This window comes from Anas platyrhynchos, chromosome 4 (assembly GCF_047663525.1).
Source record: "Anas platyrhynchos isolate ZD024472 breed Pekin duck chromosome 4, IASCAAS_PekinDuck_T2T, whole genome shotgun sequence".
NCBI lineage: Eukaryota > Metazoa > Chordata > Aves > Anseriformes > Anatidae > Anas > Anas platyrhynchos.
In genome coordinates this window covers 35,984,198-36,009,065 of record NC_092590.1, presented here as the reverse complement: position 1 = coordinate 36,009,065, position 24,868 = coordinate 35,984,198, and the positions used below count along the sequence as shown (strand labels likewise).

The following is a 24,868-nucleotide window of genomic DNA, read 5'->3' as shown; positions in this document are numbered from 1 at the left end:
GTGTTTATATATATTTTTCTGGGCTCTGGTAGCCAGCTGTACTCAAAACAAAAGCTTATGATAAATCTCACTTGTAGGGGCAGCATCTAAAGAAAGGTTAGTTTAGAGAAAACAAACTAATTGTTCCTAACTCAGCTGTAGATAACTACTACGTGCTAATTAAAGGAAGGGAAGAAATATAATTTAGAAAATCAGCACGTGGATATACCAATCCATTATCCCAAGAAGACTGTGTTTTTGGTATATGAAGGGAGCTTTAGTATGACACTGCAAGCCTAGGGAACCTGGCTAGGAGCTTTGGGTCTCAGCTCACTATCACATAAGCCAGTTCCCATCCACACCAATAAAAATGTTTCATTGCTGCTGTGATGTGCTGGAAGAAATCATGCTGACTTTTAGGACAAATAATCTCTGCAGTACTCTTGCTAGAGAAGCTCATAGCTGTGGAGCCCTGAAAGGTCCATGGGAAGCAAAAACTATGTATTACTGTTCAGTGTCCAGACACCAAGCTAGTATGCAGCTCAATATTGTAGAACACAATAATGTACTGATGGAGGCCTTGGATCAAGACCCAAGCTGACATGAATGCATAGGAGAATTCACTCAGTGCATTAGCCACGTTTACTGTCCTTTTTTTTTAAAAAAAAAAAAATTTGCTCAAAGGATATTTTTGCGTTCAAAAGGGTAAACAGCCATTAAAACTCAAATAGGTGTTTGAACAGCATCTTCCCTAGCTTCTATGAAGCCTTATCTCTCTGTGGCAATGATGAATTTGATGTCAAATCTTCATTCCACTACTTTAACATACAATCCTTTCCTTATCAGCTCTCAGTTGTAACAAGAACATGGATAATTTAAATTGTTGGCTTGTGTAGAGACTGAATGTAGCTAACAAATCTTTCTTGTGAAAGCAACTGAGCATGGTTCCATGATTACTAACCACAGGTCTATTTTTAATTCTTCAGCACTTCCCAAATTTTAATTTTTTTTTTCCAGTAACACCATTACAAGCCAAACAGACACCCTCTGTAACACACTGTGAGTTACCAAACACTTGGTATTTTTCCACGTAGCAGCAGTTCTCAGCTCATTCTGTCAGCTGCCCTGTTCAGTGTAGACCCTTAATGTCTTTAATGCCCAGCCATACACCTTCACTGCACCCCGGTGCCAGTTCAGCATTCGTGCATGTCCATCTGGCTGGGGTTGATAGCCCCGTGGCCCTTTCTACTGGCACAAAATGGACTTCAATCTCTAAGTCAAGCTTACAACAGATGACTCAGCTTTCGAGGCAGTAAACTCTATTGTGTCTCCTTTAAACCTGAGCTGCTCAATCCATTTCCATTGGGCTTCAAAACAACACCCGGCTCTTGCCCGCAGTTTAATGGCAAGTGTCACATTCAGTAACAGGATTGCTTTAAGCTCCTCATTTGCAATAGCACAATCTCCTTGCAACGTGCCAGCACACTCATTTGTGTTGCCACTTAGGGGAACATATCCAGCTGGAAGAAAAAAAATCTAGGAAGGAAGAAAAATGTTTGCTTGGGCTCAGCTGCTGCCCTGACCCTCTACTGCCCTACCTGGCTGCAAATGTGGTGATTCCAGCACAGTTCAAGGGGACAAGAATACCAGAGAAGCTGACATGGAAGCACAAAGCAATCATCTTACTGCATGTTGATTTTTACATGTTGCTGTGAAAAATAATCTGCTTTGTAGACCCAGAGAAACTACCCTGGTTAACAAAGAGAATCTGGTAAGGGCCATGATTTTCTCACTTGGCTTGAAACTAATAGGAAAATAATCCCTATAACACAAATTGGTTCTGCCAAATCAAGCATCTTCCTAATACCATGCAAACAAGTTGGTATGTCTTCTGCACTGCCAGAGGGAAAAGAGATTATCTAAACAGTGAATGGAATTAAACACACAGGAGCTTCAGTAACATAGAACAAGAAAACCAATGCACTAGGATTGTGTGTAGTACTGTATACAAAGCCTACATACAACTACTTTCACAAAGCTGGCAGGAAATATCCCTGTGCGATTCCCACATTTTCCTCTGTACCACTCAGCATCAATTTTCTCCAAAAGACAAACTGTATCTCCAGAACGAAGGTCCAAGTCATCAGCATGCTCTGCAAGACAGCATCATTTCAGTTAATGGTAGTTATCACACTCACTGATTTTCTTTGAGTAAAATCTTCTTAACATTATGTCCTGGTTTCAGTTAGCACAGAATTAATTTTCTTCCTAGTAGCTGGTGGAATGCTGTGTTTTGGCTTAGGATGAGAAGAGTGCTGATAACACCCCGATGCTTTAATTGTTGCAGAGCAGTGCTTATACTAAGCCAAGGACATCTCAGCCTTTTGCTCTGTCCTGCCAACGGGCAGGCTGGGGGTGCAGTAAGAGCTGGGAGGGGACAGACCCAGGACAGGTGACCCAAACTAGCCAAAGGGGTATTCCATACCATCTGACGTCATGCTAAACAATATATAGGGGTGGCTAGCTGGGGGGGAAGGGGGCCGGACTGCTCGGGGTTAGGCTGGGCATCGGTCAGCGAGTGGTGAGCAATTGCATTGTGCATCACTTGTTTGTACATACTATTATTACTTTCCTATTATCACCATTGTATTATTATTGTTATTATTTTTATTATTATTTTGTTATTATTATTTTCCTGTCTTATTAAACTGTCTTTATCTCAACTCACGGGCTTCACTTTCCATTTCTCTCCCCCGTCCCAGAGAGGGAGGGGGGAGGGTGAGCGAACGGCTGCGTGGTGTTTAGCTGCCGGCCGGGTTAAACCACGACACATTAATACTACAGACAAGAGCAGAATGAGTTTTTGTAAAACCTTAATCATACTTGCTAAACAAATTAGCTTTAACTAGAAGACTGGCCCAACTATAGCTAAACCCATGGATTTGAACAATTCTACATGCAGACCTTACATGCTGAGCTTCCTGATTAAGATCCAAGTCCTAAGAAAATCCCCATCTGAAAGTCACAGAGAAAAACAAGCTTCGAAAATATTCACATTTACTTACCTGCAGAAAAATCATGCAGGACTACAGCATGAGGTGCACTTGTGTCAGCAACTTTTGAAGGGTTGTTTGAATCCTGACAACACAAATAAATCCAAGTAGGTTATAAATCATGAAAGACAGTAACACCGATTCTCTGTCACGTACTCTGAGAGTCACTTTCTGACTTTGGACACAATGTTGTTGTGGTACCAGAGAACCATCACTGGAGGCACAAGTGCTGGTCACTGGCCTGTATTCTGTATGCCTTTGGCCAGTGTAAACCAGGAGACATTTCACCAAAATCTACTTCTGATCCAGCAAAAGGAAAGGGAGGGCGTGAAACTTTTCCCAGTATAGACAAAGCCTCAGATAGCTCTGTGGGTCAGCAGGCTGGAGCGCTGATATCAACTCTTTGCAAAAGGCTGTGGCCAAACTTGCTGCTGCTCAGTACTGTGTGTCGCCAGTTACTGCTCCTTGCCCAGCCCCAGCACACCCAGCAGGGGCAGCACATCTGCCACCTGCCCAGGATTTCAGAGGGCAGAGCCAGCCACCAGCAAGCATGCAGGAAGATAATAGGAGAAATGACAAATTTGCTGTGGGATGTTTATCAAGGGAAATTATAGTCAAAATGCTGAGCCTTCATCTCTAGCCCACTCCCTAGAAGTTTTTAGATTGTACTGACCACAACCACTGTGCCTGAATTGCTTTCAAGCAAAGTAATTCATTGTGTGGGAAAAAAGGAAAACAAAACCAACAACCAAAAAAGCCCAACATGGACAAAGGTAAGGAGAGAATAACATGAATTACAACAGATAACAACAGATTGCACAGAAACCTATTTCAACCATGTAGGTTTTGCTTATCAAAAAGGCTGCTCAGAGCGATCATCTACACCAGCTGTTTGATAATAATACAGTCATGCCCTAAAACAGGTTAAGTTCTGTATAAGCACAGAGCAAGGGAAATTCTTTGAAGTCCCTGCCTCAATCACTGACACATCACATATAGCGCTTCGTAAAACTGAGCGCTCATCTTTTGCCTGCTTTTCAGATACTCAGCCAAGGGAGTGATTACCTTCAGAGGAGACAGAGGAACTTTACCAGTTTCCTCTCCCTTCTGGCACTCAAAGTAATCACTGTTGCTCTGCTCCATAAGCAGAATGTCCTGGTGCTATGAGGCAAATCACCATTATTAGGGTTTGTTTTGGTGGTTGTTTTGTTTTTATGAAAGAAACAAAAGGATTTAATAACCACTATTGCATTTCTCAGTGCAACCTTTAAAGCCTAAAGCAGTTGATACTTTAATATAACTGGAATCTTACCCATTAAACATTCATGAACAGAAGAAAATGTCTTACCTTACAGGACAGTTCCCCATGGTTCCTGGGAAGGCAATCTTGCTTGGCAATTCCATGAGACAAAGGTAGCTTGAATAGAGGCAAATGGGAATAGTTTGTTTCAATTTTAAGCACCCAAAATTTCCACTGCATGTGAAAACAGGCAATGGAAGTATTCTGACCACCTCATACAGGTAGCTAATTTAGGAATCTAGTGGGAGATGACAAGCTCCTTTGGAAAGCCTTCAGAGCAGGATTGCAGGTGATATGACCTGCCATTTCGAGAAACCCAAGTTTCGCCATCAGCTTTAAAATTTTCTTAGCCACCTAACTTTTATTATCTCATATGGCACATGATGTTCAGCAACACTCTAATACAGAAATGTATTCAGCTGTCATGGACGGCAGTGGAAAAATGACCTGGGAGGAAAATTTCATAGACAGTAACATGCAAGGTCAGGAAATTACTGGCGACCTGCTACTGAAAAAAATCTAATTTCCAAGATATGTCACATGTTTTTCTATGTGAACAGGAATGGCTGTGCCACAGAAGAAGCATGATGCTTCCTCCATGTCAGACCTGTTCCTACTATCACTTAGATGCCCCTTTATCTCTCTCACTCCTCTGTACCACCAAGAACCTAAACACAAGAGTGAGGACCAGAGAGAAGGCAACAGAATGCTTCTAGTCTGTGCTGCATGTTGATGTTGTCATTCATGCTGTGGTTCTGTGGGCACTTTTTTTTTTTTTAATGGCAATAGCACTGGTTCAAGCTGTCACCAGTTCAGATCACTGACCAGTTTTAAGTATCTGGGGAAAAACTCCCTCCTGTAACACTGATCTGTGTTATCCCCTAACACCACATGCAGTACTAAAAACATATATATATATATATATATATATATATATATATATATATAAATATAAAATTTATAATGAAAACGGTTGGAATCTGTACGATGAAAACCAAAGATAAATAATGTTACATTCCTCGCTCTTCGCAGGCTTGATTAAGCAAGGTAAGCTACTTTTTATGTTTTGATGCTCTTCCAATTTTGTTAAGTGTTTTGATATACACAAGGTATAGCTCTATACAGATGCAATATTTAGCATCATTTTATGTACTCTAATAGAATTCAGAACTGATGACTGTGGAAAAGACCCCAACAAATCAAAAGCTATAGAGATATATAAAAAATAATATTAAAAAAATTACATGTATACATACATCTATACATCACATTTATATATTGCTTTCTCTAGTACTACCTCACACTGCTTATTACTCTTTATTTATCAGTATTTTCTAGGGAAGGTTATGCTGATAGATGTACTAATCGTATCACAGTAACCTATCTCAATAGTTTTCTCATTACCATTTCCACCAGCATGCTTTTATAAACACCAGTCTCAGAATATCTCAGCTCTCACCATGTATTTATTGTAGAGGGGGTGACCTGGTTTAGGTCTTGGAGGTAAAGCTGGATCTTGATTTTTTAATACTTGGCTCTTTGTTCTCTTGGGTCCCAATTTGAACTTGCTTGGTCTTTTATCAGGAGCAATGTCAGAAGTGGATCGGGAAAGAGCATCCTTCTGGGAGGAGGTCTTGGTTGTAGAGAGTTTTGGTGGAGGTGGCCTTCCAGGAACTCCTTTAGGTGGGGGAGGTCGAGCTGGTACAATTTTTCCATTCGCAGGCCTAAAAATTGGGTGAGCCATCTGAGAAATATGCATATTAAGAAGCCTGCCACCCCCCAACCTCCACCACAGCCCCAGCAATAGAGCATGCTATAAGGAAACATGACTCATGGCTGCAGAGCTTGAAATATCTGAAGTTCTCGAGGAATCCACAAAACCTTCAAATAATGGGATTGGATGATCAAGTCCTTTTACAGATCCTTTGACTTCACATTTCCAAGTCTGCCCACCACTTTTATTAACAGCCTGCCAGTGTTCTCAAAAGCCCTCTACATAAGCAGGATTTTTTTTTAGCAATCCACTTTTAAAAAGAGCTTTGACTGAAGATGCCTTAGCAAGGAGTTCTTCCAGTGAAGAGCCTGAGGGAAAGCCCTGAGAAGCTCTGCTGATCTAGCTGGTTTTCAGGAATCAGACTAGCTCATGCTCTAGGATTTCACTCACCTAAAGTCACTTTTGGGCAGTGGCAATGCTCAAGCTTTCTGGTAATACCAGAGGTACCACACTCTCATTAGTGTACCAGTAGTTTAGAAAACAAAATCAAGAAGTCTAATAACTGACAGTGGTAATTTAAAAGAAAAAAAATAAAATTCCTCCTTACTAAGTGCTGACAAAAAATACCAAAGTTTTCAGAATCAAAGAGAGTGAACAGTAATTTGCTAATAAAAAAAATCACCTCTGTTTTAAACAAGCATTGTGCCCATAAAACTTTGGCTTCATGTTATTAAGAAACCTGGCACTGCAACGATTCCAAAAATACAGGTTTGTTTAATTTTTATTGGGAAGTCTTCCATGAGTAACTGCACTTTTCTCCTACAATTTTATCTCTCATATATATATTTTACACACACATATATATATATTAGCATAATTATTTGCTAGCATGAATTCCTCAAGGATCAGTAAAAATTATCAACCTCAATAAATGTGCATTACTGGAACTTCCAGAGAATCTGACACGTTTTGTGAATGTCATCTACCATTTGAGAAGGTATTGGTGATTTACTAATGTCCCTGATAAGAGTTCCCTACTCCTATTTGAATAGGACTTATTTTTTTCAATTTCAAAAAATGTTTCCACTTCTGTTCAACTTATAATTAATTCTGATGGTTCACTGGGGTTTTAGGCCTGAAGTGAACGCTAGACACTGGGAAGGTCCAGCATCTGCCCTTTCGAGGGTGGCAGCATCTGCCACCTCCATTCCTCCACCACTCCAAGCCAGCCACAAGCGCAAGTGCTGTTGATCAAAAGGTCAGCAACATGCAGGAGGGGATGTTCTCTGTTCAGCTGTGGGTAAAAAGGTTAAAGATGCAGAAAGGAATGCCTGTCAGCAGCCACTGCACATTAGCTGAGGAGCCAAACAGCTGTCCTTCTGTAATCTCACTGCTCATACCGATGTCGTACAAACAAGTATGAACCCACTAGCAGCTTGGATCTGCCTCTTTATTAGTGAGTACATTAAAAGCAAAACCTGCCCAAGCTCTTTGAGTTAGGATCAGAGTTGGTGGTATCTACACTGAGACTAACTACACATGCTCACTTAAAAGAGATGTTTCTGAGTTAATCACTGAAAAATTGTGCTTACCTTGGAGGTAGTGCAGGTTCTAGCTGAGGTGCTCCAGCCTGTTCTGAATGATCCAAGTCCTACGAAGATTAAAAAGAAGAAGGCATTTCATTAAACCTAAGAAACAGAAAGGATCTTGTTTAAATGATGCATTTCTTATTTTAAATTACAGACAAGAAAAACAAGAGTTTCTGGCACTTTGGGACTAAAGTAATAAATATCATGGTGTGTTCTAGCATATTATTATTGTACGTAGAGGGAGATGTAAATAACTTTGGCTGACTCACCTGAATCACAGCCTAAATTGTATATTAGATATGACCCAGCCCTCTTTATCCTATCACGTGGGAATCAGGCAAGAGACAAACTCAGGCGAATCATACAAATGCACAATTTCACTGCCCATAGGATTCCAACTTGTCTGCAGTTACGTTATTGGCTTTGATTTAACTTTGACAGATGAAACACTTTGAATAGGCTTAGAGCAGAAAATATGACATTGATGTAACTTGCACAGGAAAGAGTCTCTTGCAAATAACATTAGCTCTCATTCAAGAAGGCATCTAAGGATGTTTCCTAGAGATCTAACACACAAATCCTGCTGAATCTTGCTTTGGCAGATCAAGGCTTTGCTGCTCCCAGCTGCCCATCCCAATCCTGCCAGAGATTGCTACCCTGTGGCAGAGTCAACAGAGGGGAACACATGACATATCTGAAGGGCTTGGACCACAGTAATGGATTAACAAGGTACCATCCTTCTGACTCCTGCTCTTCATTTTCATCCCAGTGCCAGAGAGTACCGCCAGCTCAGCTGACCAAGCGCAGCTGTCTGCAACAGCACGGTAAATCAGAGTGCTAAATCTACGATCAAAAGTAACCTTCCTGAACCAGTAACTTTTAAAAGGACTCAATGCTCTTGCTTACATGTCTTGTCGACATGTGCTTGAAACTGGTAAACAATTTCTGTGATTTTTCTCCACCTAGAAAATACCTAGATGTATTTTGTGACTTTGCCTCTTGACTAAGAACTTTGCCTCTTGACTAAGTCCCCAGATGACTGCTCCTGATTAAATACTTCTGATTAAAAAGAAAACAGCCTGACACTTTCAGATGGTATCCTAACATCAAAAATTCTCCTCTTCTGCATGAAACCTGAGCCAATTGCTGCTTATGGTCAACAGCTTCTGTTGTTGCTTCTACAGATGAACACTGCTAGTTTCAGAAGCACTGGTTTGTGTAATACTTTAATATGAATCCATTCTCAATATTCTCCACTTGGCAATGGAAAAAGGTTGAAATGAGCATATACAATCTTGAACTTCAGTTTAGAGGAGGAGATCTCAAAATATGTAACAGGTTATTCAAAGATTACTGTATGAAGTGATCCTCTGTGTGCCTGTCGCAGTAATCTGAAGGATATTGTAAATGTTCTTGGATTGTATTGTGTAAAACGTTATTTAATGTATTGTATTGGAAATTATTTTTACAGCATTATCTAGAAAAGATAGGACCTCTATGAATAGCCTCTTCAGCCACGATGTTTAAAACCCCCTTTATCCTATTAGCAAAAGTAGCCACAAATACATTTGTTGGCAGCTGTCCACCTAGTCAGGGCTTTTGATTTGATTTGATCTTTTTACTGCCTACGGTTTCCACAAGATTCTCTGCCTTTCTTGCCATCACAGCTCTCAATATTTGGAAAATCTATTTTCATTTTCTAGTTTATTTTAATTCTCTTTAGTAAATTTGTTTCAAAGTGAATATAGGATACAGCTATGAATGAAGCTACAGCTTCAGCTACAATGTCTACCATTATTATTTGCTCAGGAGTGAAGAGCAGAGCCTTACTTTTCAGAAAGATGGTTCTACTCAGGGTCTGACAAGGGCCAGTAGAAGACAACTGGAAGAAAAGAGCTGAAGAAAGCAAGCTTCATTCATCTACAGAACAGCTTCTCTGCCTGGACATCAGCTCAGACACAGAGAAGTACTGTGTATATGAAGGTAAAAAAAGTATGTATTTCTAAAGGACTTTGGCAGTATTTGACCATAAAAATCTTATTACACTTTGAGCTGCTTTGCAGTGCTTTGGAAACTAAATTGTAGCGTATCCTTGATTCCGGCTGCAAAATACAGAAAATTGAAGATAAATGTGATCAAAGTTTAGTAAAATCAACAAAGTGTTTTTCAGAACTGACAGCAGTCTAAATTACCTAATTAAATTAGAGGACGCAATTAAAAGAAGAAAACCTTATATTTTTGAGTAGTCCCTTTCATCCTTTGGTCCCTCAAATAACTTGCTTTAAAAAGGATTGAGAGTGACAAGAGATCTGTTACCCAAAGCAGACAAAGTTGTAATGCAGGAAAAGTTTTAACTTACCAATTTTTTTACTAGGTCACCACTGTTGGGTTTGCCTGCTGTGATGTCAGAGGTGTTGCCAATAGGCTTTTCAGCTGGGAGTGGTGGAGGGCTATGAGGGATGTCATTTAAAGCTGTAAAAAAAAAAATAAAATCCCAAATGAAAATCTAATGAATAGCTTCTTTACACAGACCAAAGATAGATAAGAAAATCCACCTTGTTTCAGTGCATCTTTTTGTGAACACAACTTCCTTCCTCAAAGCCAGAGCAGCCAATGGGCAGGCCCATCAAAAGACTAGCGAAGGGAACATTGTACCTCTGATGTTGACTGTAGGAGTGCTTCCCATTCTGCATAATGAATCTTCACTTTACTCTCAGGACACCAGCAAGTTATTCTAGGGTTTCAGCTGCAATACTTGTTGATATAATATTAGATGAGCAGCAGAGTTTCTACCCTTGGGAATGTTGGACTCATTACTGGATACTCTGAAACACCATCACCATCTCTCAGCCACATTTCTAAACTGGCTCACTTTTTTCAGCTGTCAGCTCCTGGAATATCCTTCAAGCTGGAAAACAGCTGAGGGTTATTTCAAGTAACCCTGAAAGATCAGGAGACTTGGATGGAAGAATCTCCGGAAAGGTAAAGGCAAGCAAAGAAACTCTTGCCTTCTAGAAAAGTCACAGTGATAGAACAAAAAGACAGACAGGAGCTCCCTGGTAGGCTGTGAGGAGCTAAGCAAATTTAGGACATAGAAGAGGAAACAGTAAAGTTCTTACTATGGAAGAGTGATGATCTCAGTCCCAACAAAGATACAAAAATCTGAGATATGTGAGATTTGTTTTAAATGTCTCTGCCATCCAATTCTGGGAATGACTTGGTCAAGTTTTATCAGCATATTCACCAATATTTTTGTCTTTGTATACTGAAACTGTCACCTATTTTACAATGCATTTGCATACCAAGAAAATTCGCTTCATACCACAAACTTCAGACACTCTTCTGATTTCCAGACTGTCCTGGAGTTACATAAAAAGATGTACAGACAGCCTGGACTTTCATAGACTAATGACAAAAATGAGGACAGATTCTACAGAAAGGACAACTTTAAGTTGCTCATTTCATGAAAAGTACTCTTAACAAAGGAAGAGCACATAGGAAGGAGAGGTGGTGTTTTTAACACCTCTGTTGTACTACCATGATCTAAAAGACTGGTGTTGATGTTTAGAAGTGGATTATTTCAAGGATAAATACATTATAACACTCAGGAGCAGGTAATAGTCACTGTGTTGGCAGGGACTGAGAACAGGGAATAGAAGTTAATGAAGTTCATCCACTCTTCTAAGGTAGTACGATGAGAAGTAAAAACAATACCTGCTCGTAATTGCAAAGGATATCTTCTCTTCAACATACCTTACTGATATACAAAGAACATGACAGATTTATTTATCGATGCCACTTCAAATCTTGATATATGCACAGATGGTCTAACTTCTCTGCCTTTGCTGTTTATAAACCAAAATTAAAGGAAATAAAGGAAGAAAAAAAAAACCTCCAACAACTAGAAAGCAGGTGCTACTTTCAGTGATTTCTAAGTGTAAAAACTGAAGTGGAAGTTTAATGCTTCCTTTCTAATCATAGCTCAACAAAAATGCTAATGAGGAACTTCTAAAGCACTGGAGATCAAATTCTTAAACATACAGCTCTGCCCTCTTTTTGGTAGTGCTGTATTTTTTTGTTTTTGTTTTTCTCCAGTTTATTGCTTTTTTTCTTTTTGTTTTGCACTGGTTCCTAACAGACAAAGGATGGCAAAAGACCCCTTGTATCGAGACCATGTAGCTCTCTTACAAGGTAAATGTTACTATATCCTTGTCACTCCTTGGCCCAATTGCACTTGGGATTTTTAGCTTTTAACAGCTTACATTTCTACAGCAGTTCCTATCTGCCAAAAGGTTACTCTGTTTATTTGGAACCTGCTCCTGTTCCCCCACATCCCATTAATCTTCCAGCCACAGCCTCTTATAAAGCAGTCCTTCACATCCCTCTAAAAATTGTAATTAAGTACACTCTGACTGGCAGTCTCTGTAGGAAGTTCAATTGCCACTAGAGAGCAGCAAGGGACTGGTTATCTGCAAGTTCAAAAGACTCCAGATAAGGAAAAAAAAAAGTCTTCTATTAAAAAAAAAAAAATACAAGGAAAGATCTTCTTTATGGAGATTAATTATGTTGGGTTCCTTCCATTAGTTTGTAAACATATTCTTCTAACTGAAAAAAGCTTTTATATATGATCATGTATTAGCAGCATGTCTTTTCCTAATTGCTTTATCTTCATTCTTCTCTGCATTTTTCATCACTTCCACTGCATTTCACACATACACAGAGGAAAAGAAAACCTGAGGGGTTAGGTGGAGAGAGAAGGGATCTCAGGGAATAGTGAAAGTCTTAGTAGCAATGCCACCAGGATATCTTTGGCTCTATACCTACACAATTTAGTACAACTTGAGTCTGTAATATCGGTTTCAAGAGCTATCTTCTGATCCCTCTTCGTAAGTTTTGAGGATAAAACATAAGGCTAAACTTCAGCAGCTATGTACTCAAGGACTAAAAGATCAACACAAAGACCTTGTGGCTCTCTGATAAATTTCCACTCTGAGATACTGTCAGTGTAATTTGTAAAGTTGTAAAGGATTAGAGATGGAAGGCATTAGGGATAAGATAACTATCAGAAAACTACAGACAGGAGGACCTTGACACAAAATAGAACAAATCAGTTCTTTGCAATCGAATGCTCGCATGCCTTTTTTATTCCCTCAATTACTACCAAAACACTACAGCTTAAATGACCACGGATTTTGATGGAAGCTGTAAAAACTATGTTTACAACCTGACTAAGCTTTTGAAGCAAAATTTAATACACTAATGTGGTTCCTTTGACAAGTACAGGCCCTGCTCACAGGAAGCTTGGGAGCAGCATTAAAATATCCTCAGCTGATGTCTGCACATAAGTCAATTTGACCAAAGGTACAGCTCAGCAGTACGGGTTAGCTGACTGAGCAAGTTTGCTTCTGCTGCAAGGGTCTCCTCCAGCTCTTCTCTGCCAGCATTTAGATCTCTCCCCGCCACCATTTTCCCCCTGATACGCATTAGCTCCATAAGGTTTGAGGAGAATCAAACTTAGTGCAAAGGGGGGCACCAGACAAGGTAGATGGGAGACAGGGAGAGAGGAACATGACTGCCAGCCACTGCTGCCTCCCTCCACTGCTGGCCATCTGTCGTGTTCAACTGCACTGCGGGATTCCTTTGACAGCTAATACAGCAAGCTAACAGCAACTCGATTTGGAAATAGTAAGTCCCAATTAAAATTATTTTCTGGTAAAGATTTTTCAGACAATTTGGGAGAAGAACTTACATTTCCCAGGTTTAGCCGGAATTCGGATAACAGTGGGTTTCCGTGCTAACGCTGGTTGAGCTGCCTGTTCCTTCACCGGTTCACTTTTGGAGAGGAACTGGAATGGATCTAGAAGGAGAAAAAAAACACAATGTATTTAATATGCATTTGCTGAACACAAATCTTACCAGTTATAGCATTCATTTTTAAGCACATTAATATTTCACACCCAAGGAAGTCATAAAAAATATATAAATCTGTTTCCAGGGACAAACATTGGGCTGATGCAAATAGAGTAGTCAGCTCTTTGTAAATAACGTTATCTTTTAGGCACATCCACTATCATAGTCGAGTTAACACAAACGTGTTACAGATGCCTTCTGGAATTATATAAGCCACCGAAGAGCAACCGCATTGCTTGATAATAGGGAACCAAAATCAGGATGGCTTTGGGGAAATGTATTTTCATCACAGTTCCTCTCATGTGCTGTGAACACATTCACCACTAAGTTTTAATCAGCAAAATCTTGCCAAAGCTAAATGGTCAGCTCTACAGAAGTTTTATCTTTATGCCTACAGAAAGAAACAAACAAAAAAGCAGAAAGCACTTAACCATTACTGATTACAATATATCTTTGCTGTAGAATAACTAATTCCCTTGGAGATTCTGCGTCATTTTGCTGATTATAACCCTGAAGTCATGGAGAGACTGGTTCACACCAAGGACTCGGAGTCGTCCCTGAGCTCTGTGTGTCCCTGCCTAGATCACTCATTCCTCTACAAGCCTGTCCAGCCATTCCATCGGTAAGACAGGAGCAATGTTTTCTATGATTAATAAACTTAAGCACTGGTCTCGTATTAATAGGCATGGGAACATATGTGCATGTAGAAGGCAGCTGTAAAAATACTCGTACATAAATAAAATCCAAATCAAAGGGTTCTTCCTCACGTACACCATGTCAAACAGCAATACTTCATTTCTACTTGTTCTATGCTGTTAACAGATGCTACCTTTTTCTCTGGCATTCCTAAAAACTGCAGTAAAATGGCAATGCTTAGCTGCATCAGAAATGTGTAAGATAGAAACTGGAGAAGCATTCTGGCCAATAAATTCTCCATGACATGCATTCACAGCCCCAACAACTGAGTTTGATCTCCTCTGGTGGCCTTTTTAGATGCGTAGCTCAATGAGATGTTATTTATGGAGTGTCAGAGTCTCAGAGAGGAAGCATGCTGGGCATCTCTTTACATTCTTTGGGGCTTTTAAAAAAAAAACTTATATCTTCCCAAAACCACCACCACACTTTCTGACAAAGCTGAAAATACTGCATTTGATAAAACTCTATCTTCATGTTCAACACTTAGAATCAAGCAAACAGAAGTTATGCAGTGTGAAGTCATGATTTCCTATCGATAATTTGGAACAATACAACCCAATGCAGTTTATCAGTACACTTGCAATCTGTGTCTGGGAGTGTAAATCAGATTTTAAAATATCCAGAAATACAGTACTTATGAACTTCATTACAAAGCTTTTAGCACTTCAGTTTAAAAAGCCTTGGCATTTTCAGAGAGGGAAAGATCAACTACATTAGGCCCTTTTTTGTTATTTTTACACTAAGAATAGGCCCCAAACAGCTTCAGACAGGCTCTAGCACCAGCAAGGACAGCATGCTGCATGGCCCAGGCATGCTGTGATGCTCATCTCCCGCTAGCCCCTGGCCCAAGGCTCTTTGTAGGTGCATCTGTCAGACAGAGGCACAGGGTTTGTGTCACAGTCTGTCCCAAAGTCAGGACATCCAGCTACTTACAGCCTCCCCAGATCTGCCCGGGTACCTTCATGTCGCGCTGCAGCCGTGAATCAAAGCTCACCGATTCTTTCCGCCAGACCGCTTGTAAACAGCTTTGGGCATAGACATCAGGTACATTTGAGAAGGTAAGTGTGAACCCGCCAGCCTGGTTAAGTTACTGTTAGCACTAGTCAGTAAAAGGTTTAGGTCTCCTCAGTGAAAGCTGCACCAGAGCAAGAGATGTGCTATAGGACTGGAAAACACAGACCACACCAGGGGTGCGAGCCGTCTGACAGTACAGTAGCTGCAAGAAACGTAAAAAACCCACTCTCAGAGCAAGCCTGCAGTTAGCATTTTCTTTCCTTTCTTTACACCTACATCTGCTAGCTACACTGCTAGAATTCCAATTGCATTCAAAAAGATTTACCTAGTCTTAACTGCATGATGGTGTTCAGAATGATTTGAGTGCCACTGAAAAAAGAAAGCCCAAGGCAGGGTTTCCTCTGCTCTCAGTCAATTACCTGGTGACTGTAGCCCAGGTACACCCATAGGGGCAGCAGGGCTGCGGGGCCCCTGGGGAAGCTTGAGGCCAAGGGTACCCATGGGAAGGTGAGCAAGGCTGGTAGCGGGCTCCTGGACACAGCAGGGCCGTAGGGAACCTCCCAGGCCAACCTTCTGCAGAGGGGAAGGAAGCTCTGCATGGATGGTGAGGGAATAATTGTCCAAAGCCTCCATCTCATAGAAGTACAGACGGAATAACACCAAACGGGAATACCCTGAACACCTCAAACAACCACATATCTTTATTCTTTCAATTTGGGAGATTTACAAGTGCACAAAAGTACTGGTTGTCAGCTGCTATCATTTCTGTGCAAGGAGATGGCTTTCCTGACCATTCAGCAGTTGGCTGCAGTCTCTAAATCACTAGATTTGGGCAAAGTTATTTTTAAGTCTCAGTTTCTGCCATTCTCAACCTGAGGCCAAGGAAACCGTTCTACAAACCTTAGTTTTCCACTCATTATCTTATGTTCAATTACACTGTTGTCACCTCATAATTAGCTTAAAACTCATTACCTTGTTTGTGTCATTCCATTCCCCAGTGCTGGGTTTGCAGCAGAAATTGGCTGAGTAAACGGCTGCGCTGCTTTGTGCAATGGGACTGACAGCATATCAAATTTTTATGTTGTTTAACAACAATTGGGCATCGTTTGAGCATAATTCATGGAAGTGTGAAAACAGAATTGTTAACATACTCATTTAAAGCTTCTCAGCTCAAGGAAATTAGTCTGCAAGGCATTTTTCATAACACATATCAACAGACTTCAATCGATCTTTTTTATTAAACTTTTACAATGATGCTTAAAGCCTGTGTTTCTCTGGGTCTCACTTTTCTGGAGCTTCTGTTTCAAAGGCTTATTTGATAACATATATTACTGTGCTGCTTTGTTGGTAAGGCAAATGAAAGTCGTGTATCCAAATACACCATGTACCATCTCTTTCTTTTACCAGTTTAGGAGAGAGCCTTTTTTACCACTTCCATTTACCATCCTTTTTTAAAATCAGAAATCAGCAGGTTACAGAAAAAGCATTAGCTTTCGTCCCTGTGAACAGGAAAATGGATAGCTTTCTGAAGCATGTAGTGGTGGTCTTTAAGTAGATAGTGAGATGGTAACAGATACCTCAGCAGCAATAAGGGGGCTCTCCAGACAAATGAGATGTGGTACGCTGGAAGCACAGAATAATATCATCTACTGTGAAGAACTTCAGTCCTGCAAGAATTACTCTCAGTACGCAAAAACAGCAGAGTGTAAAATGTGTTGATGCTGACATTACAACACTTGTCACTACAGAAGTAGTATGCAACTGTGTCTACTTTCAGTGTTTAATTAAAATTAAAAAAAAAAAAAAGCTACTGCAGGCAAAGCTCACACATTCTCTTCACATGGAACGTAATTATCATCAGGGTCACCAGGGGCTCCCAGGAGAAGAAGGCAGGCCAACCCCCACCAACAATTGTTTTATTAAAACCCAGCCTGGCAAAACCACTGTTGGCTTTGTGGAAGCAGATTTAGTTCACACTTGGGGAAGATTTTCAATAACAGACCCCTCTTAGTAATATACCTGGAGATCCACTGCAGGTCTGACAGATAGCATCCCAAACAGGAATGGGGTCCATGCTTAAGAAACACTGGGAAATACCAAAAGTCTGACCTCTCCTGAAAATTCTGAATTTCAACCTATCTGCAAACATAAATAGTCAGATCAGACCGTGTATTCTACTGAATTCCGGCATCAGCCATTTTCCCAACCTCAGTTTTTCCCAGTTCTTTTCATCAGGGAAATTACCAGCTCACTATTCTTCGAAATGGTATTTCTGACCCAGAGAGAATTACAGAGTCTGTGCTGCCTTTCTCAAAATATGCAATCTTCAGGTCCCTCTGCATAGAAAATTGCCATGGTCTGATCACATCCATGTCTTTCAGCAGACTGGGAAATTAAAAAATAATAATGAAAAAAAGAGACAATGAGATTTAGGCTCATTGTGATGTCAGCTGTGCCTAACACAAATATAAGCTCAGGTGCAACTCAGGCTCTTTGGATTTCTCGTAGGAGAGGAGGCTGGGTCATGCAAATAGAAGGAACGCAGCATTCAGGAGTAGACCTTATATTGCTTCAGAAATCATTTCAAAATTAAAAATGGAGCAGAGACAAGCAAACCTGCTATCAGAATGTTCTAGGATTTCTTTCTCCCCAGCCTACACAGTCACTTTTCACGACTAGCTCAGTTATTTCAGTAGCTGCTATGAGCAGACTGCGTAGTCCTGCTTCATTCACAGATTTACACTGCATCAGGCCTGGGAGATTTGATATACCTGATAGGCACAATTAGTCCAGCAGGTATTTGAGTGGGCTACTAAAAACCTCTTACACATAACAACCTTTACATCTAAGTAGCATTTCTGACATTTTTGCCAAGGCATTAGCTTTATTTCTGCATCTACTTATGCTGTACCAAAAGCACACACCACCAGAGCAGAAGTTTCAGAAGTTTCTTCTTGAGGATTCTCTTTCCTCCCAGAAAAAGAAAGATGGTCCAGACGCCCAAACAGAAATTTCCAACTTCTCACACATTAGTAAAATAAAAAAAAATGTTGTACAAAGACTTACGGATGGCAAGAATTTATCTGGCAAAATTTATTGCTACTCAGAGCGGAGGAAATACAGGGAACCACTTGCACAGGTACTAGGCATTGCTCTCTGTTCGCTGCTGACATCTGGTGAAAGGCAAGGCAATTCGAAGCCAGCAATCATTACTTTGGAAAAATGAGTCTGATATGAAGAATGAATGATGTCTATAAGATATACACAGATTGTGCAGAAGGAGCCATCAGCACAACAAAATGCATGAAGTCACAGAATTATGCAGAGCTGGATGTTGTCCAAAAGGTATCATTAAAATTTGGTAAAAGATGCAATAGAAGATCTGGTATTAAGTCTTGTTAAAAACACAAGATGTCTTTAATAGAGCAATGGAATACCTCATCCAGACGTTAGAAAGCTGAAAACAAAATGAAATCCACTAGTGGAACAGCAACATTTCTTGGGCTATTGTAAGACTTAACGGCAATACCAGCATTTATAGGGTGTAAAACTACAGCACTATATAGTGCACAGAGACAGTTATAAACAGACCTTTTCCAAGCTTTGGCTATCATCAGGTTTGTGACATTTCTCTTTGAAACTGCCTGAATGCCCACACTTACTACCTGTGTGCTTCAAAAAAGCACAACAGTTTAATGTGGACAAGCTAGCAGTGAACCACTCGAGGTGACGGTAATTGCACTGCCTTTGGCACAAAAGGCCCGCTAACACCAGCACCAGTTACAACATAAGAGTTTGGGGACTATTGAATCTATTTTGGTAGGGTAAGAAGAGGGTAGGTGAAGTTGCAAGAGCCTTCAGGAGGTCTCTAATCCAACCTCCTGCCCAGAAGAGGTCAGCTATGAGGTGACGTTGCTAAAATTGGCTGCACAACCTGGTCTAACTTCAAAAATCTGATGCTGGAGGGCGTTTGGTCATGCAGTGGGTGACAAAACCAAAACCCAAGATTACCCCAGAGGTTAAGAAACACAGCCTCACCTGTTCTTGCCTGACAATAGTAATGCTCGCTCATTGGTAAGAGATTCAAGTGCCCCAAAACAAGCAAGCTGGAAATCTCCAGAGCAGAGGATCCATAGTGGAAGAAAGTAGGGCATACAAAATCTTTTTAATGAAAACTTGGAGGACAAAGGAATGTATGATGTTTTTTAAAATATTTGTCTAGCCTCTCAGAATAATTTTGCATGCTTTCAGTGAAGGAAAAAAAATACTGTTTTGTTTATAAATGCTTCTTTTAAGTAAGCATTTTGTTGTTTTTTTGACAACCTTCCTGATCAAAAGATGTCTGCATTTTAAGTGTTATAAAATAAACATTTAATCATTAAAGAAGGTTATCATTAAGAACATTATTACTTGCAAGTTACCACTTAACATGTATCGACACGGAACTCAAAAGTGAATTTGTTTGAGTTTTACAACCCAAAGGGTTCATCACCTATTACGAAGCTATGATTTAAAATTTGTATGGGTTTCCTGAATTGGCTATAAGGCCTTCTCCTGCAGTAAGAGCGGAGCCACCTACAAGCTCCTTGGGGGTCCAGCTTAAGTTCACTATGCAAACATCTGCAGGGCCTGAAGAGGCAATGGATGCTTGCTACCACTTGTGTTGGAGATGGCCAACGCCGCAGCAAAACCAAGAGGGCACAGCACAGGCCTCCAGCTACCTCCAAAATGGCTTCAGGTACATCTTGTTTTGTCAGGGGCTCAAGCCAAATGGAAATGGATGAGGCAGCTCACTCTGCTCTGGGGATGGTACCTTGGGCAGCAAGTCTAAAAGGAGACAGGTAATTTAAAATAACCACAACAAGAGTCATCAGGAGTGACATAGCAGAATACTGAGAAAAACTGCATTATTTTGAAGATAGGTCTGGAGTAATCTACCAGTTACAAACATTTTAGGTCTTTTTTTTTTTTTTTTTTTTTCCTGTTCCTTCCTGAGGAAGCAATTAAAAACAAGCAGCTGGGCAATATCCCCACAGAAGACAAAGTTGGAGTTACTCAGGCAGCAGTTTTTCAGAATCGGCTACAATATCACACAGATGCCACCATTCATGCCACAAGAAGGAACAACATATATAAATAGACAGTAATCACTGGTTTGGTCATTTTTCTGCCCATACAGGCAGAACTGAACTTTTATACTGTGAGGAAGTAAGTAACTAAATAAAAGAAATAAGAAATGCATCCGTTGCATTACTGTTAGAATTGAAGTACATTAATATGAGGAAAATAAAACAGAAAACTGCCTCCTCATAAGGACAGACACTCTCTGAATTACTTTTCAAAACATTTGGTTTAAATTAAGTTCTGGTACATCGGGAATAGAGCGATCAGTGAACTATATGATGTCTTGGAGAAAGAGAGAAGGCAAGGGGAAAAGAAGAACTTCCTACACATAAGAAAGAATTAAAATATTGTAGCAAAATCACCTCCAGGTTTTAATTTAAATATGTGCTCTAAATGCACATATTTTGAATGTTACCTTATTTTCCATCTCAGGACTTGAACAAGCAGGCACACTACATGCTTTAACATAGCGACTGATGGGAGTTACAGGTGAAATCATGGATCCACTGAAGCCACGGAACTTCTACCCAGCTCAGCTCACACTAGGATTTCATTTCTTAGCCTTTTTAAATATGGAATACCCAGAAATGATTCCTCCTGACACATTAGTGAAACTTGTAACCTTATGGAACCGCACAAATCCCAGTTACCAGCTATAACTGAAGTGTAAAAATATCCCTTATGATTCAAAATATCACAACTGTCATCAAAGCATTAACATGTCAAGATTTATGGTCCCAAGTAGACGTCTTCACATTCTAAGTGACTGGCTTGAGCAGGAGCAATTTCATTAGGATACAAACGCCTTTGAACATTATCTCTAGCCTTTGAGTGCAAAATTATGCGGGCACTTAAAACTGGCATCAATTCTGGCTGTTGATGAAAGGAGCTGTTCCACAGATTTGTCATTCTTGACTTTTCCTTCCTGCCACTTCCCTTGGGCCAGCAGTGGAGACATGAGCTGGATGCAAGGTTCTGCCATGGTTTACCTCTGAATCTCCTAGCTGTCAAGCCTCTGTCAGACTTCAACTGGCACAGTGGGTGCTGAAAGCTTTGAAAGTGATCTTGATACAGGTACCCTGTATCTCAATGCGCACTAGAAGAACCATTTGGTTTTGCTTGTGTTTCACCTTTTCATCCAGATGCTCCCCTCAACTTCTGCACCAATCCCACCATCAACAGAATGCTTCACCTTCTTCCTTTCAAATCTCTGTCCAAATCTATTTACATTAGTCTAAGTCCCAGATGCATTTGTGCTGTATCAGAAAAAAAAAATTATGAACATTCTAATCTGCGATGCAAAACTGCTCTTTGACAAAAATCTGTTGGTGCTTAGTTTCAAACACCGCTGCATAAAAGCCTTTCTCCTTTTCTAGAGTTGCCATAACAACAAGGAGAGCGCTGTCATTTTGCTAAGTAATGACAATGACAAATATGTAAGAAATACAAAGGTCTGGGGAATTGGGAGCAGGATTACAGCTTCTCTTCCTGCCTTTACAAAACATTTTACTGTGGATTCATCTTGCAAATCCTAAGCTGTTCCTATGGGAACATGAGAAATAGCTAGTGTTAGTGCTCTGCGTTGCCTCATTTTTCAGAAAGCCAGTGTTGTTCTTGTAGATGCTTTGTCAAGACTTAGCATGGCATTAGTAATCAAGGGTATAGCATATGATCTTCAGCTCACAAATGCCTGCAAAAATCTGGAAGGATTCCTAATTTTACAAAGTAATAAAATGATAATGCTGTCAGACCTTTTTTTCTTATCTACATACGAAGGTGTTGCAGCAAAAATGCCATTTTATTAAATGAATAAAATCACAGACTCCAGAAATCAGTAACCTTTCTGGAATCCTAGGTGTTATTCTTGATTAAATTAAGAAGAAAATACTTTCCATTCTTATGGTTAACAGAAGTGTTATTCAGATGATAGTTTCAACATGAAAGCTGATTTTTTCTTTCTTTGGGATGACTGAACTTTTGATTTAACAGAATTATCATTATATATTTTTTCAGGGTGGGGGAAAGGCAGACTCTTAGGGCACACAGCCAAAACATCACTTTCCTTTTTATTCTCTTTCAAAATGTAAGAATTCTCTTTCATTGCTGCCTTCTAGTTGGAAGTTACATTTTCCCTTTGTTTATTGCATCTAATCATCAAAAGGCTGAAACTACAAGTTTTCCCTCAAATGCACAGAAACCAAGAATCATCCCTCCTGCTTCTAACTTTCTTCTAAAACCACCACATGCACAGTGGCTGTTGTACAATTGCAGTCTCCAGACCTGATGATCTGAACTCTGTTCCCAGCTAGGTACTGTCAGTCACACACTTCAAAACTCCTCTCCACTCACCTGGTACTTTTCCTTCCTTCTAGGTTTGCTACGGTCTCTGCAGTGCTCCTGAAGCCCATCAGTCCAAGAAAAAAGAGGATGTGGATCCCTGTAGAGCTAATCACCTCTCCTGCAGGACCTTCTGTTGCCTTATTTCACTGCTTTTATAAGCTGCTCTGAGGTTTGTATGTCTGTACATGTTGACCTGAACAGTTTACAGCTTTAAGGGACTTCCTACATCTGCCTTGGGCTTTTTATGCCAACGTAAAATGGAAGTGGTAATGTTGAGAGATTTCTTGAAACAGCAAAAATCCCATGGCTTGCTGTAGCTGAGCAAACCAAGCTACCAGGGCAACTATGAGAAGTTCCCATGACAGTGTTCCCACATCGCCCAATTGAGGAACTCAGAAAAATATTGTTACCAGTAGCTGGCTTCAAGGACAAGGTCTATGTGACTGCTAATCACAAGGGGGTTGTTTTCTTGCAGGTGGGGTTGTTTTCTTACAGTTGTTTGTCTGAGTGCTTTTGACCAATAATCTTGTGTGAAACACTGTCCACCCCTGTTAAGTTCTCTATAAAAGTTAAGCTATTCGGGCAATAAAATGGAGCATGATCTGACTCTACTGTGTGTCTGTCGTGCTTTCGGCCGTGCTTCCTGCAACATATGGCGCCCGAACAGGCTGAGACCTGAACAGGGCCTGAACAGGACATCGCAGCGGGAGACCTGAACAGGACCTGAACAGACATCGCACCGGAGCAGGACATCGCAGCACCGGAGCAGACATTGCAGCCGAGCACGGACATCGCAGCGGCGCCGGGGCAAACATCGCAGCGCAGCGGGACACCAGCGGCGCCGGCACATCCGAACGCAGGTAGACCAGGAGACCAGCGGCGCCGGGACCGGCGGCGCCGGGACCAGCGGCGCCGCGATCTCGCCGCGCCGTCGGGACTTCGGAGCGCCCATCCGACCGGCGCTTGAGCAGACCGGACACCGGCCCGGACACACGGTACACACGCCTCACGGTGAGACGCGGTACTCCCGCTGAGAGACGCGTGAAAACGGTGGGAAACGGGGTTTTTGCGGCGGGACGTGGAATTGCGGAGGGCCGCGGGTAAACGGAGTTGCGGCGAGACGTGGAATTGCGGAGGGCCGCGGGAAAAAGAGTTGCGGTGAGACGTGGAATTGCGGAGGGCCGCGGGAAAAAGAGTTGCGGCGAGACGTGGAATTGCGGAGGGCCGCGGGAAAAAGAGTTGCGGCGAGACGTGGAATTGCGGAGGGCCGCGGGAAACGGAGTTGCGGCGAGACGTGGAATTGCGGAGGGCCGCGGGAAACGGAGTTGCGGCGGGACGTGGAATTGCGGAGGGCCGCGGGGAATAGAGTTGCGGCGGGACGTGGAATTGCGGAGGGCCGCGGGAAACGGAGTTGCGGCGAGACGTGGAATTGCGGAGGGCCGCGGGAAACGGAGTTGCGGCGGGACGTGGAATTGCGGAGGGCCGCGGGGAATAGAGTTGCGGCGGGACGTGGAATTGCGGAGGGCCGCGGGAAACGGAGTTGCGGCGGGACGTGGAATTGCGGAGGGCCGCGGGGAATAGAGTTGCGGCGAGACGTGGAATTGCGGAGGGCCGCGGGAAACGGAGTTGCGGCGGGACGTGGAATTGCGGAGGGCCGCGGGGAATAGAGTTGCGGCGGGACGTGGAATTGCGGAGGGCCGCGGGAAACGGAGTTGCGGCGGGACGTGGAATTGCGGAGGGCCGCGGGGAATAGAGTTGCGGCGAGACGTGGAATTGCGGAGGGCCGCGGGAAACGGAGTTGCGGCGGGACGTGGAATTGCGGAGGGCCGCGGGGAATAGAGTTGCGGCGGGACGTGGAATTGCGGAGGGCCGCGGGAAACGGAGTTGCGGCGGGACGTGGAATTGCGGAGGGCCGCGGGGAATAGAGTTGCGGCGGGACGTGGAATTGCGGAGGGCCGCGGGAAATTGACGTGATCACGGTGCGATGCGGGACATCCGAGATCGAGTTGCTATGGGAGACCAGAGGCATCAGTGGACAACGGCAGCCGACCCTCACCGTGTGGCGAGTCGGCACAGAGCAGAGGGGCGGACATCAGGACCCTGCAGCCTGTCTGACGTAACCATGGAGGCAGCAGCGGCTGTGCTGCTT

The 24,868-nt window shown here is 41.9% G+C and overlaps 1 protein-coding gene across 10 annotated transcripts in view; it reads right to left on the bottom strand.

Moving 5' to 3' along the window:
• Nucleotides 1–24,868, bottom strand: part of SH3D19 (SH3 domain containing 19) — an 85,569-nt gene that overhangs the window by 7,970 nt on the left and 52,731 nt on the right. For all 10 annotated transcript variants that reach the window (XM_038178008.1, XM_038178009.2, XM_038178011.2 and 7 more), the window contains 7 exons: nt 13,385–13,492; nt 9,995–10,107; nt 7,639–7,697; nt 5,792–6,056; nt 4,381–4,449; nt 3,045–3,117; nt 2,002–2,132 (listed from right to left, as the gene is read on the bottom strand). In XM_038178008.1, coding sequence (XP_038033936.1) covers nt 2,002–2,132; nt 3,045–3,117; nt 4,381–4,449; nt 5,792–6,056; nt 7,639–7,697; nt 9,995–10,107; nt 13,385–13,492 — 818 coding nt within the window. The remainder of the gene's footprint in view (nt 1–2,001; nt 2,133–3,044; nt 3,118–4,380; nt 4,450–5,791; nt 6,057–7,638; nt 7,698–9,994; nt 10,108–13,384; nt 13,493–24,868) is intronic.